The sequence below is a fragment of the Monodon monoceros genome, unplaced genomic scaffold (assembly GCF_005190385.1).
Source record: "Monodon monoceros isolate NGI ecotype Baffin Bay Population unplaced genomic scaffold, NGI_Narwhal_1 Super_Scaffold_12, whole genome shotgun sequence".
Classification (NCBI taxonomy): Eukaryota; Metazoa; Chordata; class Mammalia; order Artiodactyla; family Monodontidae; genus Monodon; species Monodon monoceros.
Window position 1 is genome coordinate 134728563 of NW_021703768.1, and position 22153 is coordinate 134750715.

At 35.9% G+C, this 22153-nt stretch overlaps 1 protein-coding gene across 1 annotated transcript in view; it reads right to left on the reverse strand.

The window, feature by feature from the left end:
- The window catches only part of RNF145 (ring finger protein 145), a 65107-nt gene that overhangs the window by 13040 nt on the left and 29914 nt on the right, over positions 1–22153 (reverse strand). The window contains exons 4-7 of the mRNA XM_029216576.1: positions 16186–16277; positions 8277–8512; positions 5634–5809; positions 2116–2256 (exon numbers count right to left, since the gene is read on the reverse strand). Of these exons, the coding sequence (XP_029072409.1) occupies positions 2116–2256; positions 5634–5809; positions 8277–8512; positions 16186–16277 (645 nt within the window). The remainder of the gene's footprint in view (positions 1–2115; positions 2257–5633; positions 5810–8276; positions 8513–16185; positions 16278–22153) is intronic.

A 22153-nucleotide genomic window follows, 5' to 3' on the forward strand; every position in this document is an offset into this window, starting at 1 on the left:
TAGGGAAGGTCTATTTAAGAAGACCATAAGAACCAGAGACATAAACAAAAATACTTTTTTTGAAATTCAATTTCCATATGGAAAATATATACAAAGTCCTAAGACCTTTTTATCTTATTGACTTGAATTATAAAGAATCTTACAAATAAACGAGAAATGAGCAAAGGACAGGTACAGTTTTCAGATACACAAATTAGCAAATATTTCAAAGCCTGATGACCCAAGTACTGACAAGGAATGTAAAAAAATATGGGCAGGCTAATGTTGAGATATAAACAGGTAAAATGTTTCTGGAGAAGAATTGCTAATAAATTTAAAATGTACATACCCTTCAATTCAATAATATTACTAGTAATTTACCCTATGGATGTACTACAAAAGATATATATAGATTTTTAAGATATATATATATATATATATACACATACACACACACACACACACATAGATTTGAGAGATAAAGTGAACAATGGAACATATTATGTGACATCATGGGGATACAATCAGTAAAATCCAGACTGAAAAACTAAGTAGGACAAATAATCCGATGTCTTCAACAAATAACATTAAAGGGAAAAAATAAAGAGATAGCAGGAAATTAAATATTGAAAGAGACTTAAGAGGCATACCAGTCAACTACAACACGGGCATTATTTGGATCCTGAGTTGAGCAAACAAAATGTTTTTTAAAATTTAGACACATAATTAGGGAAATATGAACACCAATTGGGTATCTGATGTCAAGGAATTCTTCTATCAGAAATGAATGCTCTATTGTAGTTATGGTTTTTTCCTAAAAGATTTAGAGGTAAAATAATATTATATCTGGGATTTGCTCCAAACAAATGCAGCTAGGGAGGGGGTGTTATGGGACAAGGTAGGTGGAATTGACAGGGGCACACAACACACAACACTGGCCATATTACTGGAGATGGGTGCCAGGTACATACATAGGGGTTCATTTTACTATTTTCTCAGCTTTACTGGTTTAAAATTTTCCTAATTAAGGGTTTAAAAAGAGAGACATGAACAAAGACACTCATAGCAGCATTACTTTTAAATAGCAAAAAAAAAAAGATACATTATTTTTGCAATACTATGCATTCATCGAAAAGAATGAGGTGTATGTGTTGACATAAAAACAAAACAAAAAAACCTATCTAAACCATATTAAGTGACAAGATAAGGTACAGAACAATGTGTATAGTATGTGGAAAAGACTATATATACTTTTCCCTATAAGAAATGTTTTAAATTACCATCTATAGCTGTTACCTTTGGGGAGAGGAAATGGGAAGTAGGGGAAGAAAGTTGTCATTTTCCATTTTGTGCTTTCTGAATGGTATGAATTCTGTGAACTTAAACATGAATTATTTTTCTGTCTTGTCCCCACTCCCTTTTTCCATTATAAAGGTGTTAGCTGGGACTGGCAGGAAAATTACAGAGCACAGGTTTTTTCTTTTCTGTCATTAAAAAACTAATATACAACAAATTAAAATTTCCCCTCAATTTACAAGGTACTCAGCATCTACTAATCATGAAATATTCCATAAAAATTTAAATACTTTAAGAAGAGGTTACATAAACTTATATAAATGAAACCATTAAACCTCTATGTTAATTCAGATAACAGAAATCATGACAAGTTCTAGAAGTAGTTTCCTAATACCTGATCTTAGTGATTTAATAACAACTGGAATAACTATTCTGCATCCTCATTAATGCATTCTTTGAAACTTCAATCAATATCAAAATTATGTTCAAACATAAAAAAAAAAATCTTTAAGAAAGTATCGAATTTAGAAATCTGATTTTAACAGAGCAACACAAACGTCAAATGGGAAAAAGCAACCTATCCAAAAATCTCTTAAATAAATCTAGGAAAGGAAAGTGTCTAATATACATTGTTATGTACATATAATAAAAATACATCTTTTATACACAGAAATTTAGTTATTTTTTCATAGTATTTTAATCTAAATATTGCAACCATTCCAAAAAAAAAGTCCTCAAAATTCCATTTCCTCTAAAATTCATCAACAAAGAAATTCATCATTCCTTCTTCAAGTTACATAAGATTTAAATGTCTAGAGCTATTCAGGGTGAAGAACTTACCGATTCATGGCAGGATCATTCATGAAAGCTCGATAACCCTGCAAGTAAAACTTGCAGAGTGTCAGAACACCCAAGGCAACAAAAGAAACCGTGAAGACCAAACCCAAAAGTGAGTAAGGAGTGCTGCAGCATTCAGCAATACTAGAAAAAAAGGGGGGGGAAATATTGTCCGATAAAAATTGTTTATTTGGAATTGAAACATCTTAGGCCTTTAAATAACCACCAAGCTTGATCTGATCCTCAATGAAAACACCCAAAATTTGAGATGAAATCACCTAACCACTCTGTTAATAATTTAAATCCATTCTTATTAGTATCCTAACCTCATTTTTCTAACTCTTTGGCAAATATTCAGCACATAGCACCAAATCTGAAACACAGTCTTTTTTATTTTTATTAACTATCATCTCCTTCAAAGGTAGTAAAACTCTGAAGGCTTAAATCTTGTTCAAACCTTAAGAAAATCTAATTAACATGCTGATAATATTCAAAAGAAATGTGTATAGTTGCCCATTGTTCTTCTGAAAGGTTCTGGCTGTTCAAATGGATCAGACTGTACTGCTAATGTGGTTCCTTGTCAAAACTCCTTCTCTGACCAAGCTGCTATGGGGTAGGGCCTGTGCAGACTCTGCAGCCCCTGACTCCTCTCACTCCAACAATGTCTTCCATGCTACTGGTGCTTTACATTTTAATTAATTTAAGCGTAGGTAAATGCAGGTTTTTTCTGGGTTATTTCAAAAGCATGTCCAAGAATATAGCCCAAGACCATTTCAAAATAATTTTAATAGCAATTTTTAATAAGGAGAACTGGACTTGCACTAAACCTTGGACATACTTTCATATTTTATAGAAATACATTCAATACTTTTATTGAACACATTTGAGAATAATTTCACAAGTATTTTGCAAATATATGTAACATTATGTACCAATAATTTGGATTTAGCATTTACAAAGCAACTAATAAAAAAACATTCAAAGCATGGTATCAAGTTTTGAAATTTCAGTGAATAATGTCTTGCATGGATGAGGAATTCATTCAGGCAAATCAGTATCTGCCCTTTACTATGTAGCTCCATGCCTCTGCTACACGGTTATCCTTCTTACACAACTGTTTTTAAGTTACTTTTTATGTGAAAACATCTAATTTTACGTAGACCACTGTGCATTATGATGAGGAAAAAAATGTCTGGTTTTCCATTAGGAGCCAAAATATCTACCAATCATGGTAGTTGACAGCTAAAGAATAAATAATTTTATGGCATTCTTAAAAGTCTAACTTCTGAAATGTTTGATATTTTTCTCAGAAAAATCATTATATACCATGTTTCAACAAATTGTCCAGTAATTTAAAAATATGAGGATCATGGCTAAAAATAACACTAAAAATATTACTTCATTCCCATTGGAAAAGTCTGAAAGTTTTACTGAATGTCCAAACAATTTCTCTATTCTTGTGTCTATTTTTAAAGAAATCTTTTTTACCCAAACAGTATGATTTAATTACATTTTCAAGAGGAGCACATTCTTTTTCTCTTACTTTAAAAAAATGTGTGGTGCTATTTTTCAAGAGCATACTAAAGAAAACAAAAGGTTTCAACCTAGCTTTGGGGAAGTGAAAGAGGCTGGGAAATTTATAAAACTTTTCTTCCCATCTCTCCTCGATGAGACATTTTATTGATTTTAGTTTCTATTTCCTGGCTGCAAAAAAACCCTTCTTTTTGTTTTTCAGTTTGTTTGCCATGCTTTGTTGGTTTGTTTTAGTCAGGGTATCCTGGTAAACTTGTGATCCTCCTTTTTGAAAGTAAGTTGTTCTTTGACAAAGCAACATACACACATAACCTAACACACAAGTGCATCAAGAAGGACAAAGAACAATGCTTACAGAGATATAAATTAATGAAAGAACCACACAGGAACTTCTCTATAAAACACCAAATTAAAATATTCTTATATAGAGAAGGGGCAATCTATCCTATGTATGGAAAAGGAATAAAGAAGAAAATTATTTTGGCAAGATATCTAAGCCTCACCTAAAATCTCAGCATTATTTTCTTACTTTGTTAAGTCCAAATTCATTCATAGCTTACTGATTTGTTAAGCCTCTTACATTATACTATGCTTCATTTGATTGTGCTTCACAATGGATAATAATCTGGTTTAAAACATGACCAATCCCAGTCCCACACTTAGGTTATCCTAACCATTGAACTGTATATCTCTCTCTCTTTAAATTCAGTTACTTTTTGGACCATTTTAAAACTCTGCATAAAATCTCCATGATACTTACATAAAAACAAATAGCAGTGAAACAATGAATTGGCCATTAAAATGTGTGTGATATCAGTTTATTGCATGTTTATAAAAGCTACTTTTTAATTAAAAGTCTCAGAAAGTACAAAATCTGACTCAGTACCAATAAGTTTATTTTACTTACTTGTCAAAATAGGTATCGCCCCATGACATTTTTATTGCTGTTTAACTGTGTAACGTTTTCAATCTTAACAAGTAACATGCTCCTTAAAGAGAGTAAATCTGTCTTAAACTTCTCCTCCCCTACACCACTTGGTGCACAACACTCCATCATTTTGGATGGCTGCGAAACAACAGCTCTACTAACTAAAACTCTAAAGTTGTATTCGCCTATACTTCCCAGGAGGAGAGTTTCTTTCTTGCCTTTTAAAGTGACAATGAGCCAGGGAATGAAGATGTAGACCCATCTGCTAGATTCTGAGGGATTGAGATGCAAACTTGGAATTTAACAGTGACAAATGTCTAGATAAGCTCACAACAAAGATAATGAGGTGGAAAAAGGACTCTAATGACTTAAGATTTTTTTTTAATAATTTATTTTAGAAACCAAGTCTTAGAATTCCTTTAGGTTAAATAGTAAAATACTATGATATACTCATTTTACCATTATTTGACTCTATATTAATACGGAAGCAAAACACTGAAAATAACAGGGCATAGTGAAAGTGTATAGGTAAGTCATAGGATTTGGACTCAGATGGGGTTTGAGTGTCAGCACCCCTTCTTTTGGCACTGGCACCTGGGCAAGTTACTCTTGGTACAGTTTCCTTACCTCTGAAATGCTAATGATAATAAAGGTACCTTTCTTGCAGGGCTGCTATAAAAGTAAGTATGAAGAAGAGTTTATTAGTGTGGCTGGCACATATTAAATACTCAATTAAAGTGATAGTTATTTTTAGTAACATATTTCTTTTCCAGCAGTTTAACTTGAAATTGAAAAAACATTTTTACAATTTGCTACATACCTTTCCACAAATCATTTGCTGTACTACGGTCTACAGTGCAGCCAAATATACCACCATTATTATATTAGCACCTCCCTACATTGCCAGACCTAGGCATCCACTGAGTGAAAATCCTATTTTAATTGAATATGAAGCACTATAAAAAGACCGACAAAAGTTAATTTGAAAAACTTACTATTCCTAGATCAAAGTTTTCTCTTCCTAGGGTTATATATAGTATCGTATACTCTTATTAATTACCTTGTGAGGAAAAGGAAAAGAAGCCTCTCTCGTGATGCAGGCTGATCTCGAGTACTGAAATAGGAGTAAATCTGAAGAGCAAATAAGACGAGCCAGAAAACCATGAACAGTACAGGGACTACCAGCTGATTCCACAGGGACATCCCCAAGGCTAGAAGGCCATATACCTCCACTACCTGAGTAAGAAAATAGGACTTTAGGAAAACACCTTGTATCACTTCAATAAACACATTTAAACACAAAAGAGTTTAACCTAAAGTACTGAAAGAGAAAAACTGAGTAGCTTTTCTTTTCTTGCAAGATTATTTCAACTAAATTCCTTCAAAGTTAGCTCTATACATACAAGTAGGAATTAGCATGTCTTTGTTAATTTTCTGACTTTGCATTATTATTAACAGTTGACACACATTCATCAAATGACAACAGTAAACTGCCCAGCAGTTCAGGGATAATGTCAAAATAAAGTCACAGTCAGAGTTCAACTACGTCAAGGGAGTGTGAGGAGCCTTGGTAAACTTACTCATGTCTAATCAAAATGATCAGGACTAGCATGAACGATGCAATACTGCTTGAGGGGCTAGGAGGAAGGGAAATATAAAAGAATTTTCCAGAGTTTATTCAGGAAGGTCACAGATGAGAAGTAGTTTGATGGAAGACAGAATAATCATTGGAGAAGTTTATTATGGAGCAAAGACAGGAAGTCTTTTCCCTCAGACAAATCAATTCCCCTTGCTCCTACTGTGTATTTATCAAGCAACATTTCTCAAATGATTTGGTTTGCCAAGTGTATTAACACCAGGGAAAAAGGTACACCTAAAAAAAGTTTATTAAACTACTATAAGTCAATAAATTAGCTGTCTAGTTTATAAAACAATTTCTTATGAGACTGATTAGGAGGAATTAATTCGCATAATCTGATTCAGCCTAGGAGTACAGCTGTAACCAAGTTTCTGGAGTTACTAAGCCAGGGACCGGACCCTGGTAACACAACAAGGTTCTGCCAAGTAGGTTACAAACTCTAACCTAAGCAGCCAATTGGCTTGCCGGAATGCTCGGTGTGACACCAGAATGTTTCAAAAACTATAAAGACCTTAAATGAAAATACACTGACTTGTAGCTTATTCTAAATTTACATTTTTTCATCTATAAATCAAATATTTTTTCTAAAACTGAGTCACGATTAACCCCTATTTTTTCCCAACTAGAAAATATTGAAAGAAAAAGGAAATTGTCCAGTTAGCTGCAAAATTACTATTAGCAGCAAACTAATCACTGAGAGGTAGAGTACTTTTCCTTCTTTCCATTCAAGGAAAAGACCACTAAAATACCTGACAGTTTCCACTTCTTGTCTATCCAATTCTTTCCAGGTCACGAATTTCGTAACCTATACTTTATTTTCAACTGCAACACCTTGTGCTACAAGAACCTTATGGCAACCAAGAAGGTAAACATGACACTGAAAAATGGAGGCTTTGTCCTTATGGTGATTAAACAGTATCCAAGTAATATTTACTGAATATCTACCACTTCTTACAAACCAGGGTAGTTCCACAAGATTGAATTCAAATAAAAAAATACATAAATTCATCATTCTGACTCTGCATACAACAACGCTTCCCCACGAAGAAACTGTTCAATGAGAGTATGAAAATAACTTCATCTTCTTCTGAAGATCTACTTTCAAGAGAGTTGCTCAAGTTAATCATTATGTAAGATGAAGAAATCAGTAGAATCAGGGTAAGGCCAAGAGCTTAGGAAATTTTTCTGGGAAATCTGCCCCTGGGGCCACAACAATAACAACAAGGAAAGGATTCATTTAGTAGTATCAGTTTGACCAATCTGAAAGCTTCCTGTACCTTAGGGTCACGCACACAGTAAAGAGCTAGGAGAGAATGCCCATTTTAATACTCTCTTTATACCAATGTCAGTTTTAAGACCTATTTTATATAGTGAAATTCACTGATTAAATCAAATAGAACTATTTATCTCCTCAATACCTACTGTTTGTGTCTGGAAATAATCTGTTTGAGAGCAAAGGCTGATAAAAGTAGGAGAGACAGAAGCACGTTATGTTGGCAAAATCAGTCCAAGCACCACATCTAAATGAAATCTGTCGTACTATAGCCCAGAACTATTTAACTTCTCAGTCTATTAAACAAACGTAAGGAAAAAACTGTACTCACAGTAGGGCTATAATCAGGAAAAAAACAGGATTTGACCTCTAGGTATTCAATTCTACATCATTCTTGTCTTTGTTATCGTAGTTAACACTGAATTTCATCTACCTGGCACTGAACTCATTCAAATCTCATGGCTACCCTATGCGTTAAGTACAACAGTTATTATTAGCTCCATTTTACGGATAAGCAAACTTAAGTGACTAACCCCAGGTTACACAGCTGGTAAACAGCAGCATCAGAGTGAGAACCCAGACCATCTGCTTCTGGAGAAGCACTTACTTCACTTTACTGCCTCTCAATAGAACTTAATAAAGAATCTCAGATGCTCCTAATTAGGTTGAAAACAGTTACTATTTTGAAACTGTCAAACATAATGTTACCATGACCATGACTGTGAAATAAAAGTGAACTAAATCTTTAATATACTTAACATTTATGTAGAATTTTATCTACACAGTCTTACCTGAACCAACTCTCTGTATGCAGACTTGGCAAGGTTATAAGGTACTAGAAGGTTAGACCCAAGAAAATAAAGAACTTCCAATCCAGTAAAAATCATAGCAAATTTGTTGATGATAACAATTGTCTCCAGAGGAACAAGGCAGAGGCGTGCTAGGAGAGGAAGCATGTGAGCTGAAAAGAGCCAAATCTGCTTCGTTTTCATGACACAGGAGCATAAAGTACACACCACCAACTGACCTAAAATGGGGGGGGGAACATATTTAATTTCGAGATTTGGTATCCACAAAATAAAAACAAAACACTGTTGAAAAGGATGATGACACAGCTTTTGAAGGAATTTAGTTAGGATCTCTTAGATAATATTTTAAATCAAATTTTAATTTCATCTGACCAAAATTACATGTTCTGTGAATTTTGAGCACCCATTCCCTAGGACTGACTTAAAAGAAGCAGCACAAATATCCACTGGTCTTCATCACATTCCAGATGGCATATATAATATGGCAATTTTTTAAAATGTCTCATTCAAAAAAGAATTCAGTTACAACTAAATATATTTAGCTCCTTTTACAAAGGCCCTCAATATTTAACTGTTCTCCTCTAGAGGTGAAAGTATAAAATCCAAGAGATACAGTTACTTGTCCAAGATCATGCTGTGACAAGATTTATTCTGAGGTTTTCAATCTTTAATTGCTTCTACAGGACCATGCAAGCCTTCCCAAATGACTCAATAATGAGAAGTTAAAACTGAAAAGTTTAAACAACAAATTCTTCTCACAGAGGATTATGCATGATTATAGAAAAGTTAGGAAATACAGAGAAGTAAAAAGGAAAAAGAAGCCTCAATCTCCTACAATCCTGTCACCCAAAGGTAGTACTGTTAATGTCGTGTTCATTAAATAAAGTATTGCACGTAAAGCCTTAGCATTTTATCTGAAACCTAGGCAGTGCTCAAAGTTATTCATATTGTTACCTTTTCAGATTTATTCTATGCATGTGAATATACACAAATGTTTTATATAAAGGAGATTATAGCATACAATCAGCTTTTTTTATTTAATACATATTATGCATATATCTCTCAAATAAATAAATAAATAAAGGCTTTTGTTGTTTTTTTAGTTAAAAAACTGAATGCACATGACAATATTAGCATTTGGCTATTTTCAAATATTTCACAATTATAAAATGATTTGTTATGAATAAGCCTGTACATTTATGACATCATTGTATAAACTACTTGGAGCACATTTCCTAATATTTTCTTAGCCTAAATTCCTATAAGTGGGATTACTGAGTCAGAAGAAACATTTTTTAAGGCTTTTAACACATACTGTCAATTGCCCTACAGACACAAAACACACAGTGTACAGGGGTGCCCATTTTCTCACCTACCTGTCAACAGTGAAAATAATTTAAGAAAGGGAAGGGCAAGGAATATTTTCTAAGTTTTTGTTAAATTTGTATTTTGTCGTTTACCAGTAGCACTGAACATTACCAATAAGTAATGGGTTGGCCAAAAAGTTCGTTCAGGTTTTTCTGTAACCTTACAGAAAAACTCGAACGAACTTTTTGGCCAATCAACATGTAAACGCATTTGCAATTATTTGGCAAAACGTTTGTTCACATTCTTTGTCTATTATTTTACTAGGATATGTAGCCTTCTGTTGTTTGATCGAGATATTAACCTCCTTTATCATATGATTCTATTTTCCCAATCTGTCATTTGAGTATTTTAATAACTTTTTTCTCTCATAGTATAGAAGTTTGTATTATAAAGAGTCAAACCTATCAATCTTTTCCTTAATTGTTTCTACTTCTGGTGCCATGGTTAATTATATGGCTCCCCCTACTCAAGATTATACATGTAATCACCTATATTTTCTTTAATTTAAAAATTAATATATATGGAAATTATTTTAGAATAAGGTAAAAAGTAAAAACCTATGTTTGTTTTTCCAGATGTGTAGTCAGTTGTCTCAAAACTAGCTATTGGAATCATCCAATTCTTTTCTCATTAATTTGAAATGCCACTTTGGTATACTTCAGAATCTTCTGTATATTTTGTGTCTGTGTCAGAACTTGCTAATTTTTTTCAGTGCTCTACTCTGATGACAGTGCCCACTATTCCTTTTCACTGACTGGACAAGTCTCCTCTTATTGCTCCTCTCAGAATTTCTTAGAGATTCTTGAACATGTCATCTTCCAAATTAATTTAAGAATCAGTCAAATTCTCTTCCTTCTTGCCAATGAAAAGCAAAACAATATTTTTAGATTCTAATTTGTGTTCTATCCATATTATTGTTAGAAGAATTCAAAAACTGCAACTATTTTTATACAAAGCTGAAAATTTATTAACAATCTACTACACTGTATGTAACATATGTGGTATTTTTTCCCACAAAGTATTAATTTTAGCCTTTAAAGAACTGATATTCAAATCACATGAATAACATTCATAAAGGCATTAAGAAAGAGAAAAACACCTAATAATAAAGAAAACTGAGGCAGATCCCGCCCCCCCACCAGCTTGCTCTCACCCTCTGCTCCCTTGCAGTGTACTCAATAGATCTCGCTTTCTACCCTCACTTCTGGCTCGGTAAATTCTTTTACCACCCACATTGCCAGCCCCATCACCACACTCCACAGCATTGTGGTGGCCCATACAGGGAATGCCTCTCTCTGCCTTTTCTAATCAGTCTTCCAATAGTAGTGATCGGCCTAATGACTTGGGGCAATCGAAGGTCCCCGGCCAGGGTTATTGCTCAGCGGGACCCAAGGTCTCCAGACGGGCTCCGACTCACTGTCACCCCAAGGGCTACATTCTGGAAAGTCTTTTCTCCTCTTCAACACTGCCGATGGTCTAAGGTCCCTGGAGACCAGGGATTGCACATCCTGACTCCCTGGCGGACCTAAAGCCCAGTCCCATATCGACTGACTGTCCCTGCCCGATGGGGTGGTAGTGTCCTTTGGGCCTAGCTTTGGGACTCCTCACTTCTAACACCTGATGCATTCGGCAGCGGCAGCTCTTCTGGGGCAAATCCAGGCACACTGTGAGATCCTCTTTTCTCTTTCCATCCTGATCCACCAACGTCACCAAGTACTTCAAACAAGTTGCTACAAAACCAACTTCATTCCATCAAGCTACAAATGGTGACAAGAAAAGGATTCCAACCTCTAGAATCAATACAGTTGACTACTCTCAAACAGGCCTCCCAAAATTCCTATTCACACAGAATCCCACAGCCCCACAGCCGACCAGCAAAGCCAACTGGGACCCAATGTCGCCCTTTCTCAGCAGGAAGTAGCCCAAGATGATGTCGTTGCCCAGATGTCAATGATTTGACTCTGCTGATCTGACAGGGGGGAAATGTAGAGCTTAACAAAAGAACAGCCATCTTAGGCTGGGGCGGTCCTTTTAAGATAAGACAAATGCACTCTCCCCGCAACGGGAAATTATCAGCAGTCACAAGCAGTTGGCATTCCAGGCAGATAGAGCTATGACACAGCCAGCCCTAACCACCAAACGGGTGGAACATTAATCCAAGGGTGACCAGAGGGGACCATAAAAGAAGCCCAGTTTCTCTCCCCCAGTGCAGACCCCCTCTTGGTCTCTCCTGCAGTGTACTCAATAAATCTCACTTTCTACTCTCAGAAAAAAAAAAAAAAAGAAAGAAAGAAATAGAAAACTGAGAAGAGGCCACCTAGTAAGATAAGTCAACAAAATCTTAGGGGCTAGAAAACAACTATCAGGCCACTACTCTTTCCCCACCCTGAGAAGAAGACTGAATTTTGCTCTCCGGAAAGGCTGAAATAGGCTCCTGGGCACCGTGCACAGCTCAGGGCAGAGGTGAGGTGCAGTGCCCAAATGAAAAATGGAGATTAAAATAAAAGTCTGCACCCAGAAAGATGAGATCACTCTAGATCTCCAAACACTGCTGCCATGTTTATTGCCACCCAGCTCTTGTCACTGACACTAGCCTCCCCTACAGGAGACAGAAAGATTCTTCTTTGGGGAAACTGACCCAAGTCCAAGTGAAAAGACCTACAAATACACACACTTAGGGGTCCCCCCAAAAACAGCCAGTCGCACTTGACACCAAATGTGAAACATACCCGTTGGTAAGCCTTAAAGAGATTCCAATCGACAACTTAATAACTCACTTTAATACAAATGATCACACAAGGATATTTAAGTAAAACTTACAGTTTATCAGCCTCATATGGGGTCTAGGCATCAGTATTTATAATTTTTTATGTAATATAACCAGGTGATTCTAATCCAGGCTTAAGAAATACTGCTGTCCCAGGTAAGGCAAAGACCAAAACAAATGGAGAGAACGCAAGGAACAAAAGAAAGCTTCAGGGGCTTCCCTGGTGGCGCAGTGGTTGAGAGTCCGCCTGCCGATGCAGGGGACACGGGTTCGTGCCCTGGTCCGGGAGGATCCCATATGCTGCGGAGCGGCTGGGCCCGTGAGCCACAGCCACTGAGCCTGCACATCTGGAACCTGTGCTCCGCAACGGGAGAGGCCACAGCAGTGAGAGGCCCGCGTACCACGAAAAAAAAAAAAAAAAAAAAAAAAGAAAGCTTCAAAGTAAATAATATATCTAAGAAATTTAAAAGACTGTCACAATAAAAAGAAAACAAACTCCAGGATATTAAAATATAACAACAAAAGGGTTGTAAGATAAAGTTGGGAAATCTCAGAAAGTAAGACAAAGAGAGAGACAGAGAGAGAGAAAAAGGAAAATGGAACAGTAAGAAAATTAGGGGCTCAATGTGGGAGGAACCTTACCAATTAAAAGAATTTCCAGAAAGGGACAAAAGAGAAAACAGCAGGGAAAAGTTAGGTGAGTTGAAAGGAGAAAGGCCTCTGCGGAATGATACCTGAGAGTAGAGAGGAGTGGTACAGGAGAAAACCGATTTTCATCATAAAATTGTGGTATTTCTTGACTTTTAAAAGTAACTATATTTCTCTGATTAAAAAATTAGCTAAAACTCTGAAAGAAATAAAATACTCAGAGGAAATGCTTTAACATTAGGAATGATTAGGAATTTTCATTCTGGTATGTCTTACTTTCACTGTACTCATAGCTATGATATTTAAATTTCCTTTTTCAAGTTCTCAGAGCTTTCTGAGAATCTGCTGCCTGTGTTATAATCGTCAGTTTGGCTCAAATAAAATTCTCTTTTTCCTTCTTAAAAAAAAAAAAATTTCCTTGTTCAGCATGCTGTAAACTTCCTTTAAGCTCTGAAAATTCCCATAAGTCTAGGACAGCACATTCGGTGTTCAGCTCTGGGGTTACAGGCTTCATTTATCTTCTTTCACAGAAGACTATGACTCATATGCTGTGATTCTCTTTAAGAGAAGACTACTCCTCTTATTTAGGTGAAAGAAGGAAGGAGTCATACTGTTAGCGGAAATCTTTCCTATAGCTCCAGAAGAAAAGGAAGTTGTTTAACTTGACATGCCTATTCCAACTGACAATTCTGAATAAATCAAAATCACAATGTACTCTTTGGATTTCAGAATTCCACTGTAAGAACTATCTCCAAGAAGTCTGTAATCCTAAGAAATGATGGCATATTCAAATTACTTAATTTTTCATTAAAAGTTCATTAGTGAAATGGAAAAAAAGGAGTAGAAAGTTACTTTAAAATCAAAGTCTAAAGAAAATTGCTACTTAATAGTTTACGGATTTTGTTTTATTTCCAATTAATTGAATCTTAGTTGAGTAAACACACTATCATAACCACTGATAGGAAAAATTTAAGGAAATATACAGATTTATACTAAATTGCGTCCATTATAGAATAAAAGAGAACACTTCATGAGTTTTCTAACCTAGCAAATATTTTCATACTTGGATGTCACCACTACTGAATATACCAATTCATGGGATATAGCCATAAAGCAACATTATTTTTGTGTCCTACTGTCTTAAAAGCCACTCTGTGAACTGAGTGTTCTCCTGCCCCTAAGGCAAGTCCCATACCTTTTCTATCTAGCACAGGTTATACAATCTAATCTAATCTAATCTAATCTAATCTCAATCTAATAACAAACAAAACTTTGAAACTGATTTAAAGTTGAGGGTTTTCCTTTATTCCAGCTGAGGCCTCCTACCTGCAATTGTGAGAGGGAGTAGAGAGGTTAAGGCAATCTTCTTCCTCTTTCTCTGCCAGCACAATCTCACTCTTTTCCTGACTTACTCACGACTGAAGCAGGCAGGGAAGGAGAGGGAGGGAAGTAGAAAATTCCTACTGAACTATGTTCTTACAATGGTACGGTATTGGTGCTCCCGGCAGTTGGCGTATTTAAAATGGATCGATCTCCTTTCTCCTGGGCACTTTTAAGGATTCTTCTGATTGTTCCCATCACTGTGGATCTCTCATCTGCAGTACCCTTGATGCTTGTTATGTACCCTCCTCTGGCTATTTTTGGTTCTTTCCTCAGCTCCTTAAATTCAATCCCTGTTGGAGTCTTCTCATCCTTTATAAGGGCCCTCTTGGGAGGACCTAAGAAAATTCCATTGACTCTTGGGGCCCTCATCTAGTCCACAGTAAACTAACATCCTTTGCCTACACAGATTAGATGATACAGGAGAACCTCTCAAGACATTTTCACTCCACAGTCAGAAACTCAACAGCCAGCCAGCCAGCCCAGTGCTGGCCTTTATATCAGACTAGAATTATAATACAAGCCATATATATAATGTTTAATATTCTGGTAGCATCATTTTATAAAGGTAAAAAAAAAAGTAAAATTAATTAATAATATATTTTATTTAACCTAATATTTCCCAAATATTATCACATAGACATTCAATCTATATTAAAAAATTAACAAGACAGTCTACATCGTTTTTGTACTACATTTGAGAAATTGGATGTGTTTTACACTACAGTATATTTTAATTTGGACTAGTCACATTTCAAGGGCTCACAAGCCACATGTGGCTTGTTTTGGATGGTGTAGCTTTAGATATTGCAGGCCTAGGTTGGACACCAGTCTGTAGTATCCCCCCTAAGCCACAAAAAAATATGTGTCTCCAAATGGTCTACCACTAAATTCTCTAAATGAGAAGGGCCCGGCAGGTATTTCAGAGAAAACAGCTCCCTAAAGAAATCCTCCTTCAAATCCCAACATTCAACCTCTTAACACCCTCTACATGGGTGAATTTAAGAATTACATACTATGGGCTTCCCTGGTGGTGCAGTGGTTGAGAGTCCACCTGCCGATGCAGGGGACACGGGTTCGTGCCCTGGTCCGGGAAGATCCCACATGCCGCGGAGCGGCTGGGCCCGTGAGCCATGGCCGCTGAGCCTGCACGTCCGGAGCCTGTGCTCCGCAACGGGAGAGGCCACAACAGTGAGAGGTTTTCTCTCACTTTCTTTTTTGCAACTTTGGCATGGTAGGGTCTAGTATTTCACTTTGGACTGTATCTATATTGTTTTGGGGTCCTAGCCAACACTTCTGTTTTAAGCATTCTGCTACCTGAATATTTCAATCATGTCTCAAGTTCTTGATGTTTCTGGCACTTTATTTTTGACTATAGGATAATGGCTTTCAACAACAGTAAACAATATTAAGACATTACATATTTCATTTTAATCTTACAAAGTAATTATTAGCTTTATTTTAAAATTAATCTTCCCAAATACTTACATTACCCTTAAAAAAACACAAGCAACTACAGGCTATATGTGATCATAAACATGTAAAATAAGAAACATCTATATGTATGAAAGAAAAAGACTAACATTTAACAATGGCTATGTTTTGAAAGTCATCGTGAATAACTTTGAGTTTTCCAATTTTTTGTATTAAGTATGAACCAATTTTAGAAAATAGTAATTAAGATTGGTTGGTTCCTACGTACACTTTTAATTCTTTTATAATACTTACCTATTAAGGCTGTGGTAAACCGATTCATGGAGAGAGGTTCTAAATACATTGGTCCTTCATAGGCGGACTCCAGTTCACTCCTAACGTAGTCCCTAAATAAGTAAAATGATAAGAATGTATTAGATACATTCCAAGCACATATGGGAGATAGAAGCTGCTATAGCACAGCATTCTTATAAAAAGCATATTATGTTAATAACACCTCTATCCACATCTATACTAAGGAAAACTTTAGGTACAAAAAATTATAGAGGGATTGCCTTCATCTCCTTCGTCCATGCACTGGAAACAGAATTTACTGAAACTGAATTTTACTATGCAGAGAAGCAGCCAAAGCTCCACTTTGTGGGATTTTCTTTCTTCCCACGACCTTATTAAATAATTTATGCCCAGGAAAAAGCCAGTTGAGATGCCATCTCTCAACCCTACTACTTAACTGATAACACCTAATACTATTACATTGAATTTCCCCTCTTTTGACTAGCTTCCATCATCCTTCCCATCTTCTTTTCCCCAAAGTTTTGTCCCAAGTTATACTTAATTAGTTACAGGTAAAATCACAAACTAGCTAGCAAACTAGCTTGTAGCAGGACAATCCTTAAAAACTGTCACTTTCAAGTCTACAGGGAATCTATAATTAGAATTATAATATTTTGTAGGCTACAAACTTATTTTGAGATAAATCAAATCAAATATTCCTTTTAAAACTTAATTCATTTAACATTGATCACTGAGAAATAACAAGATTTAAGTATTGGCCAAAGAGCCTTTACACTCTGAGAAAACAGAACTTTTAGGGCAGAGGCAGGAAGCACAAAAAGGGAGAATTTACTTTATTATCAATAAGTTCAGTGGTAATAGTAGAACATGATTGTCTTAAGTTCTTCTGACATCAAAGTAGGAAAGTTTGTGTTAAAAAAATTCTCCCTTTCTTCAATTGCTGAATGCTTTATTCACTGTACTTTAATAGTTTTAATGTTTCAAGTATTTCTGAAAAACTCAGATGGCTGTATTTACTTTTTCCATGAAATTACTTCCTATTAGGCAATCAAGTTGAATTCCTTTAGCATAACATAGCCAAACAAGAAATGACCTTTACAAAATCAGCAAGGAGAGTATTGCCAAAAATCAACATTAAAAACTAAAATAAAAATTTAAAGCAGTTTTGGGAACAATTATAAAAACCAATGAATGACTAAGCTTCTTGGGTGATTTTGCAATTCTCCTCTATAACTCTAGGAGGATTATTTGTAACAAATAAAGTCTCTTTCTAGTAAAGAGAAAGCCAAATTCTCAAGGGGAATGATTCTAATGCAGTGGCTGTCAACCAGGGGTGATTTTGCCCCTGAAGGGATAGTCTGCAATGTCTGGAGACATTTTTAGTTGTCACAGCTTGGAAGGGTGGAGGGGTGCTACTGGCACCTAAGCCAAGATGTTGCTAAAACATTCTACAGTGCACAGAACAGCCCCCACAACAAAGAATTACCCACTCCAGCAGGTCAGTGGTTGAAATCCTGTTTTAATGTAGAGAGACACAAATGCTACACATGCAAATTATATATAAATATCTGATTACTAGAGTAGTATAGGTAACCGTCAATGTAATTATTATATTTTATATAGCTTTAAGACAGAAAGCTAAAGAATTAAGAGAATTATGAAGTTTAAAATAGACACATAACTACCATGTACGTTTACGAAGTCTTTGAAAATGCTATTAAAGAAATAAATTTATATTTAAAAGAGATGTAGCTCTGAGTCCCAGTACTACCTAGGCCTTTAAAGCCAAATAATTTCTTTTTGGCCATAGCACATCCCTCTCAAATAGATCCAGTTTAATAAAGAGAGGCCACGTGGGACTTCCCTGGCCGTCCAGTGGTTAAGACTTCGCCTTCCAATGCAGGGGGTGCAGGTCTGATCCTGGGTCAGAGAGCTAAGATCCCACATTCCTAGCGGCTGAAGGACCAAAACATAAAACAGAAGCAATATTGTAACAAATCCAATAAAGACTTAAAAAAATTTAAATTAAAAAATAAAAAGAGGCCAGGGACAGCCCATAAAGACAAAAGGCAGGTTGGTGTTTGCCAGGGGGTGGGGGGAGGGGGAATGGAAACAACTATTTAAGGGTAGCAGGTTTCATTCTGGGGTGATGAAAATGGAATTAGATAATGGTGACGGTTATACAACATTATGAACGTACTATATGAACTGTTCGCTTTAAAAGGTTAATTTTGTTATGTGAATTTCACCTCAGTAAAAAAGGGGGGCCTACAAGAGCACTACCTCCAAGGGGAAAAGCCAAAAGACGGACCAAAAGGACCTCAGTCCCAGGAGTTCTCTCACACAGAGGGGCAAGGGGAGGAGATGACAGAGTTGAGTTCCCTGTCTTATTTTCTCTCACATGTTTGCTTTTGTCATCATATTACTGATGTTTCATAAGAAACTCAGGAAACTCAACATTATCAAGAATTTCTTATTGCTGAGACATTTGCTAACTGTTTTGTATTATTTCCTAGCCTACTTTAGTTTACCCTCTTTTTAAAAGCCTCTTTGTTTTTCTTTAGCCCCTTACCTTAAATTCTAATTTCACATAACAAAACTTCTAAGGAAAATTAATATTTTCTATACTTTTTTATTCTAACTCAAAAAGAATCTGCTGTATACCTATGTTGCTAGCACACTGCTAGGCCCTGAAAATACTGCGGTAGACAAGAAAGACACAGTTGCTGTTAGGATGAAGCTTACAAACCAGGAGAGGAGACATACATTAAACAAATACTCATGCTAACCATTATTAAATTACAATTGTGACAAATGCTGTAAGAAAAAAATATATAATGCTGTAATGGTCTTTTAAATTTTTATTTTTATATTCACAACTCTATTTAAAAATTATCTTCTATTATCTTCACTTCTAGATTCATATTTTTCCATTTAGCTAGTTTTTTCTGCCTTTTTATTTTACCTCTCATTCTATTTCATAGGGTTATTTTAAAGGGTTTAATGCAACTATTTCCTTTTCTTTTATCCAACCCTATGTTTCTTTGGTGGTTTTCTTGTTGTTGTTTTTAAAGTTTCCTCTTAACTTTCTAATTCTTTTTATGATTTTCTTTTTAGTTCTTTTTCTCTTTCTGTGTTTCATTACTCTGTGATTTGTTGAGATTATAGGACACTAAGGGACGACTACATTCCAGAATAATCACCAACCTTTAGGCCACAATGACAACACCCTGAGTTTAAGCAGTTTCCGCCCACTAGCTCTCCCACTTTGCCCTCTTCTAAGACCCTATGAACAGCTCTCTCTCAATGCTGCAGCCTCTCCCAGGACTGCCCGACCTGTCATTGCATCAATCACCCTACCAAAGAAATTAACATCTTTCCTAGGCACCTCAGACCCTCTCCCCTTTGCTCAACTCCTATCTCTCAAGACAGTCTTCAGAATTTCTCTGTTTGGCTGACTCACCAATAGGCCCCACCTCAGTAAAGACAGCCAGACCCAGAAGGCCTGCAGCCCCTTTGGGTTGGCCGAGCTTGGCTTGCCAGAGCCAGGGCAGTGGCTTTGGTGGAGGCTAAACTACTAGTCTTGCCAAGCAGCCACTACTTACCTATCTCTTCTGAGAGAAGAATCTGAGCACTGCCTCCCAAACTATACAGAAAAACTGGTGAAAAAAAAAAAAAAACTGGCAACATTAACAAAGATCTCTATATCTAAGTGATGTACAACTTCAGGGAATCTCATGCTGGCAATGAAAACTCTTGGTTACTCAGTTTCAACGGAGTGGGTCACTTACAACAGTAAAAAACAAGACAGTAAGCCTAAATAAGAAGGATCCAGAGAAAAGAATTATCCAAAATTCCATGAGTCATTTTAGGCCAAAATTTACTCTGAGGCAAGAGCCATGAAATACTATTTTTAACAGAATTTTATACCTATTTTAAGACTGAATCAGATGAGATGTTCAAAAGCAGTATCAGAATTTTTAAATTTAGATTTAAAGAGTAGAATGCATTTAGTCAGAAACAAGAATTCCTGCATTCTGCTTGTAACTGAATAAAATCTTCCCCTTCTTAAACCTCTTTTTTCACTTGTGCAATCTGTGCAATGCTAACAATTAACGCTGAGCACCAGTAAACTGAACACTTTGAAAATCCACTTCTCTACACCCCTTGTGGTAGACTACTTTCCTGGTTGCAACTATTTGGGGGCATAAGGAATGTGTAAGATGTATAAAAAGAGCCCCAAGGATAGCTTACAATAGGAAAAACTCTTGCTATAAAGAGAAGTATACAAGTTATAAAAAAATAAATAACAACAAAACCTAGGAGCTTATCAATTCATCAGCTGATTAAAGACCTTTATTTCTAAGTCTCTCAAGCAACCTGGCTGCGTCACTGAACAACCTAGGAACAATCTGTACATTCTGGCCACTTAAAGCTTTCAAACAATATTAATTCCAAAGAAACCTAATCTATTTGTACACAGAACAAAGTGGTGAGCCCTCCAAGTTATCTTTCGCAATATGTGCGAAAAAAAGGCACTGCTCAATTTAAGAGATCCCAGATAATGAGATTTTTTTTGGCCGCACAGTGCAGCATGCAGGATCTTAGTTCCCCAACCAGAAAGTGCAGAGTCCTAACCACTGGGCCACTAGGGAATTCCGAGATGTTCAAACACCGGGATTTGAGTACCTACCCTAAGCATTGTACTAGCAATTGAACAGTTCATCTACCCAGTTTCATCATTTAAATCTTCTCTGCCACACGGCCACCCTATTTTCTCTCTTCAGCTTCTTTCTGACCACCTACTAAATATTTAGTGCCTTGATCTGATAATGTTCAAAAGAAGAGAACATATCTGACACTGAAATGGACCAATTTTATTCCTGTCAAAATTAGGAGTTGAGTATATAATGATAAAATTCATTTTACAATTCCTTTATCTAACAACAGTTCTCAAATGAAAAAATCATGTTCCCCGGGTGACAACGTTTGGCAATTAGTGGTACTTTCTGGTTTCACAATTGTGGGGAAGGGGTATTCTGCAATCTGTTAGCAGAGACAGGGTGTTGTTAACATCCTGTAATGCACACAACTGCTCCATAGCAAAGAATGACACAGCCCAAAATGCTAACAGTTCCAAAAGAGACAACCCCTCATCTATAGCTTTGAATTACACAAGCTTTCATAAAATGCAGACCTAGTTATCTGTATTGACACATAAGTAACTCTTGGGAAAGTTTTACATTTGAAATCATAGTTACACACCCAAGACAAGGATGAAAGAGTACACTTTTATCATTTGAGACCCATGGGCTCTTAAGTCATACATGTACAAAATTGATACATTGGTTCATAAACCTAACAATAACACAAGGCATTTAAGAATAATGAAGTTTAAAATTTTAGAGAAAAACACTTAACTGTGGATATAAACCATGAAAACACTCTCACAGTAATGGTCATGTCACTTTGTACAATTTCTCTTTTTTTCCCTGTAGTTCTGGATAGTCTCAATTTTAAAGTAGGGTTGACGCTGTAAAATACATTCCTTAGATCACTCAAAATGAAAAGCATAGTTTAGAATTTTAAGTATTAAAGAACCTGACATTTATCAAATTCTAATGAGTTCAATTAGAATATTAATATTAAATGTTCATACTAACTGAGCTGTGCCCATGGATTTTCTAAAGTTTAATTCTTGTGAAGTGCAAGTTATACCCATTTTATAAACATATTCGAAACTAGTTTTTATTCACTTAAGGAGAATCAGCTTCATTATATGAGTAAAGGCATACCTTGGAGATACTGGGGGTTCAGTTCCAGACCACCACAATAAAGTGAATACCACAACAGAGCAAATCACATGAATTTTTTGGTTTCCCAGTGCATATAAGAGTTACGTTTACGTTTACACTATACTGTAGTCTACTAAGTGTCCAGTAGCATGACGTCTAAAAAAAAATGTACA